Source organism: Eupeodes corollae, chromosome 1 (genome assembly GCF_945859685.1).
Source record: "Eupeodes corollae chromosome 1, idEupCoro1.1, whole genome shotgun sequence".
Lineage (NCBI taxonomy): Eukaryota > Metazoa > Arthropoda > Insecta > Diptera > Syrphidae > Eupeodes > Eupeodes corollae.
The window spans coordinates 34,241,269-34,247,376 of NC_079147.1; the positions used below are offsets into that span (position 1 = coordinate 34,241,269).

Sequence of the window (6,108 nt, forward strand, 5' to 3'; positions counted from 1 at the left end):
TTCTAGCCTATCCGGAACTCTATTAAAACAACCAGTTTAAATTAAGATTTAAGAAGCTAACTTAAAAGTGTAGAATATTGTTTTTGACCTTCAAATTCCAAATTAAAAAAAAAAACTGAACAATTTTATGAATTCAAACTTGTTTCAAATTCAATAAATCACAGATTATAATATCATAGTTACTTTTTATGGATGCTCCATACCGGCTAGATAAGTCTTGAAAGTCATGTTTAACAATACAAGAAAAATGAATTATGTTTTTTTTGTATCTATTTTTTATTTCGTAAAACATTAACATTAATTTAATAACTTAAATTAACTATAATTATGGCTTAACCAGATAGGGATTGAAGAAGCTTTGGTGATACTCCACGGTTTTTCAGTTGAACTCTGGGTCTGTAACCATTCTTATCGGCAGTGTACATGGTAGTTGTTTCAATATCTCCATCGGTATAACTGTATGCACCCATAACAACGAGTTCCTCTTGGTCAGTTCCTGGGTTCATCAGCATACCAACTTCCTCGCGGTAGGAGCCATCGGATGTTTTGTAACTAGAAAATTTATAAAGAAAGGAAATTTTTGAAAAAATGCTTTTCAGAGAAAAATTTAGTATGAAATAAAGTAGGGTTAGAAAAAATCGAGTAATGTTCTATTCTACTAGCTCTCAACTATAGCTCTCAAATTCTTTGTTTTATAGGTTATCGTTATTGTAGGACTATCATGCGAGAGGTCTTGGGTTTTGGAACAGACAAATCCTTCAAAAGTAATTGTTGTCATAAAAAGTGCTTTCTCAAATTAGCCGTTCGTTCAGTAATGGTTGAGAGTTGTAAGTCGTTAGGGCCTCAGCTTTTGTGCTACCTAATTAATTAATGATCGTTTTTGTTCTCGCTTGTACACAAATGGAGTCAATTTTAAATCTAACGTACATTTAGTAAAGTTGATTCCTCAAAGGTAAACAGTTTTTAAGACAAAAATTGCATCTTAAAGTTTGATTTTGTTTGACAGATTTTTGGAACGAACTGATTTTTTTATCTGACAACAATAAATCATAAAAATTGCATCTTTGGTTTTATATAACCGTCTAATGTTCAATTGAATCTCTGTGGCCAATTTCTTAACTTTTTGCGTTACGTCAAAGTTTTATTCTCATGTTTTCTAGAATAATGGCAGGAATTTGCGAAACTGAAGAAATAGCTGTACAATCATAAAAAATGATGACTGAAAAATAGAGTCGCAAACAATAAATATACTTACTTACTTAGGTCCTCAGACATGTTAAGTTCGTTGGGGCCCCTTAAGGGACATAGGGCCTATACTACGCCTACGCGCGTAGTAAGTATTTATGACTTTTCCGCGTAAAGGATAGTTACGGAAGAGGCGTTCCTATATTAATGCTAGAGGGTTTTAAACTTCTATTTAGTTTTCAAGTCAAAAATGACTCTTATGAAATTGCGAAAAATGGATAAATAATGTTTTTTTCATTAAAATTTTTATGTTAAAACTCTAATTCCTGATTTCGTTATTATTTTTGAATAAGAAAGTAGATCTTGCTGTCATTATTTTACAAATTGGTTTTTGGTGTTTTAAGACTTTATTGGCCTCCAAAATTAATAAAATAGTTTTTTTTTGGTTTCACGATAATTTGTACCCAATTTAAAGTGTTTCTTTATTTTCTTAAATTGAATTTTCAGAAATAACTTTGAAACAAAAACTAGGATATTTTTTCATCTTAATTTTGAAGCTTATATTTCTGGTCGACAGAATTAGGTTTTTTTTCTGTCCCACAAACAAATCAATTTTTCATTTTTTTTAAGTGATTAAGGTATTCTTTATACAAATCCACCTTAAATCGCTTTAGGTTTTGAAAATATGTTGCCTTATCCCCTAACGGTCACATTAGGTGATTTGTTACCACGTGCTTTAAAAAGTGGAATAAGAGGTCTTAAACCTGTCAATATACACACAAAAAATAACATCTGATGGTGGCAGAAAGTTTAGATTTGCGCGGTGCGCGCTTTGAGCGTTAGTTTCCCTGGTCAGATGTAATTAGTTAGCCTAGTGTGGTCGTAAACGATGTTAAATACAAACATTCACACATCTTGTTCAATTGAATTTTTCATCGAAGAGTAAAGAGTTACCGCGTTTGGCTGCTTTGAGGCCTGTATGGCTTAAAAATGGGACCGCTAAGGGTTAAAAATGCTATGAAAAATACCTTTTGGACTTAATTTTTGATTCTGATACTTTTTTAAAATACCCGTTTTTCAACATTATATTTAGCTTTTTTTAATAAATTTCAAAACTTGATATAATATAATTGCGAAGACAGATTTGGTACAAGAAAAAAAATTACTTTAAATGGTTTAGAAGTCTTGCAACTTATGAAAATTTTTCGAATACTATATGAAATAAAATACATTTTTTAACTAAATATTTAAGAGAAGGATTATGGGTTTGGAAAAACATCAAATTTCGATTATTTTGCGGTGAATTTGACGCCTTAGGTTCTGAAAGATACAATGCAATACTAAGACTTTGAAGTGGGCTTGTCTTAACCTTTGAATTAAGTAGATTGAAGTCTATTTTTTTAATTAGTAATGATGATATTATTAACTTCCCATAGGAAGTTATTGTAATGGGTCTGATTTGTCAAATTGAAAATTTTGACATTTCTCGACGTTTCTAGGTCCCTAAGGTCGAAATAAAAGATTTTTAGAAAGATGTCTGTGCGAGCGTGTGCTTGACATCTTTCCACAAATCTTTTATTTCTACTCTAAAGACCTTCAAACGTCGATAAATGTCAAAATTTTCAATTTGACAAATCGTACTTTCGCGACGTTTTTTTTTGTTGTTCATAGCTCAAGAAACAGAAGAGATATCGACTTCAAATTTTGTTATATAGATAATGAGGCAGAAAGATGCAAAAATATTGGTTACCTTAAATATCTTACGAACCAAAAACGCTAGAGACTTGAATTAAATTTTATAAAACATATTGTAATGTGATACCAAACAAGCATATTTTTGAAAATAATTCACCTTACGGTTTTTTTTTATAAGTCAAAAAAACTGCACGAAAATATTTGTCACCTCGAAAATTTTACGAATAAAAAATGATTTTATCTCTAAAACAATTTTGTGCAACGAAAAATATCGTTTTTAGCATCTGGTAAAATTTTGAGAAAAATCGAATTAACTATTTTTTGCAACGAAAAATATCGTTTTTAGCATCTGGTAAAATTTTGAGAAAAATCGAACTAAACAAAATAAAAACCTAAAACAAACAAAGTTGGTAAAAATTGAATTTCGACTGAAATATCTTTTTAAAAATTTGAGATTATGGCTTCCATTTAATTTAATCTTATAGAAAATATTGTTTCCAACATTTTGAAAAATTTTGAGAAAAATTGAATTGATAGTTTTTTTTACAAAAAATAAAAACCTAAACAAGAAATTAATAAAAATTGGAAAAATTGATTTTCGACTCAAATATCTTTTCAAAACTTTGAGATATTGGATTTAAAAAATGTTCGTCTTTTAAAAATATTGTTGTCAATATTCAGTAAAATTTTGAAAAAAATCGAAATGACAGTTTTTTTACAAAAAATAAAAACCGAAACAAGAAAATTAATAAAACTTGATAAAAATTTACTTTCAACTCAAATAGCTTTTCAAAAATTGAAAATATTGTGTTCAAACTTTTTTTATTTCACAGAAAATATTGTTTTCGATATTCAGTAGTTGCTTTTTATAAAAATCCAACAGTCCGTTTTTTTATAAAAAAATAAAGTCTGCAAGAAATAGTACGCAAATTTGGTAAAAATTGATGTTCGGTTCTTGATATCTCTCAAACTAATTTCATTCATCCAATTTGTAAAAATTTAAGGAATGCTAAATGCTAAAATTAGTAAAAATTTGTTTTCTTTATATGAAAAATATTGTTGGTAATTTTAAAATTTTTAACAATAATGCGACTGACGATTTTTTTAACAAAACACTAAAACCTATAAACTTTTAAGCAAGACAAATCGACAGACGAGAAGGGAAGTCATCAGCCTCTTTTTTATATCACAGGAACCTAAACCTCAGTCTTTGATTTTGTTTTCAATGGTTGCCACTTACCATTACAGTAGGGAGTATGTGGTAGTAGGTTGAAAACGAAATCAAGAGTGAGGAGCTGAAAAGTGAAATTTTGTTTCCTATTCTTGGCTTTAAACAAAACTTGTTCAGTAGCTTTTTACTTAATTTACTTTAAAATATAATACATACAGAATTCCCGCCCGTAAAGATTCGAAAAATATTATTAAACTTCTTCTTTTAAAAAATATACGAAATTTTAAATTTGGCCTGTTATTTTCAGTTCACTACAAAAGTAAACTGTCGCAGTTTTACTAAGAAATTTATTTTTGATTTCTCAAAATATTAAGTATTTTGTTTGGGTTAGACTTTTCGTTATGCAAATTCATATTAAAGGTTTATAGAAACGTGATTTGCTTTCAAATCCAAATTTTTAAAAATAGGAAAAATTGTTTTTTTTTCACAATACAATTTAGTTCGTAAATTTTTTTATGAATGCGTTATTAACTTTTGAACAATAGGATCTTCGAAATCTGGACGTGGGTTATTGAAAAACCAGCATATTTCTGATTTCTCGTAAGTTTAATGGCAAAAACAAGTTTACCATTTAAAAATATTTGTAACAAATTAGGTCTTAATTTTATTCTTTCTAAATACGATCAAATAGTTCGTTACACTGGGGCGTATACAAATTGTATTATTCTTAACAAATAATCTTACATTCTTTGGTGCAAAACAAGATTTCTGATTTGCCACAAACAAAATCGTAACTTATTTTTCCATTCAAAGTTTCAGTATTTTTATGGTTAAAATTAAGAATTAAAATATGCAAATAATATTTTTGCTATGAATATGTTGAGACAAATATTTGTTTGATAAAATAGAGAAGATACCACAACCAGTCTATTAAATGGCCAGTAAATCTGCTAAATCGATTTTATAAGTTTTGGTCTGTGTTTGAAGGTTAACCACATTTTTTTTCGCATGAAAACAAAATATAACAAACTTTTTATAATTTCTATAAATAAATGTAACCGAATTATTGTAATGTCAAATTTTGTATGTATTAATTTAACTCTTTTCTAAATGCTAAAATTCTAATTTAAAGCACATAAAAGAAAAGAAATGCATTTTTCTAAACAGCAATTCCAAAATATCTGCTCAATATTTGAACCAATTCGTAGAACACTCTACAATTATTTTTGTTCTAAATCAATTTCTGAAACTTACTTGAAACGATATCCTTCTTCTGTTGGTACATTTTTGTATTCCAAAAGCAAGATTTTCGGTGTCATGACATCAAGAAGTTGCTTTGCAAAAGGTTGCGCCACTGCCGATGCAAGTTTATCAAAACCAAACTGGGCATTAGAGTATCCTAAGACACAAGCCACAAGGACGAACTAAAAAATTATTCAAACAAAAACAAACATTATAATTTCACTTTCACACAAATGTAAATAATAATAACAATTATTTTTAATATTTTCCATATTGAAATATTGAACCCACCAATTTGATGGATGTCATTATTGAAATTAAAATATGTTTTTCCACACCACCGCGCGAGATGAAGGAGAAGTTGATCCAATCAAGCTTAAAGACAGACTGAAGGCTTATTTGACCATTGGCACTTAGATATAAAATCTATACAGCATTAAGACGAATGCTATTATTACCTATGATATTGTATATAGCCCTCTCTCATCAGGTGTCGATCTTTTCAGACTTTGTTTGGCTGAGAAGAAGTTTTCGGCTAACGCGAACAATATTGAGGCAGCTATAATTTAATAAAGCTTTATGACTACCGTTCGATTAGATTGACCACCTTACGAAAATTCGGTTAGATTGATCTAAAATGTTAGGATTGTTATTTGATTTTGGCTTGAACTTATCTCAGGTTTATGGAAGTTTGATAGGTCAGGTCTTACATCAATCAGAAAAGATGTAAGCATTTATTCGCAAATTATTATTTGAATGCTCATTTGGCATTCAAAAATTATTATTATCATAACGAGATGGTTAACGTCTTCGTG

General features: G+C 28.9%; 1 protein-coding gene across 1 annotated transcript; it reads right to left on the reverse strand.

Annotated features, from left to right (window-relative positions):
* Window positions 1–252: 252 nt before the first annotated feature.
* Window positions 253–5,731, reverse strand: LOC129940646 (larval cuticle protein LCP-17). The gene is made up of 3 exons (XM_056049038.1): window positions 5,585–5,731; window positions 5,306–5,475; window positions 253–552 (listed from the first exon to the last, which is right to left on the reverse strand). The coding sequence occupies exons 1-3, from the start codon at window positions 5,600–5,602 to the stop codon at window positions 333–335; spliced, it is 408 nt and encodes a 135-aa protein (XP_055905013.1). The 5' UTR covers window positions 5,603–5,731; the 3' UTR covers window positions 253–332.
* Between the last annotated feature and the right edge of the window lie 377 nt (window positions 5,732–6,108).

Excerpts from the sequence above, each read along its gene's own strand:
- LOC129940646 (XM_056049038.1), bottom strand. Across the intron at positions 553-5,305 it reads GAAGAAGGATATCGTTTCAA|TTACAAAACATCCGATGGCT; the intron begins GTAAGTTTCAGA and ends TAAATTTTCTAG.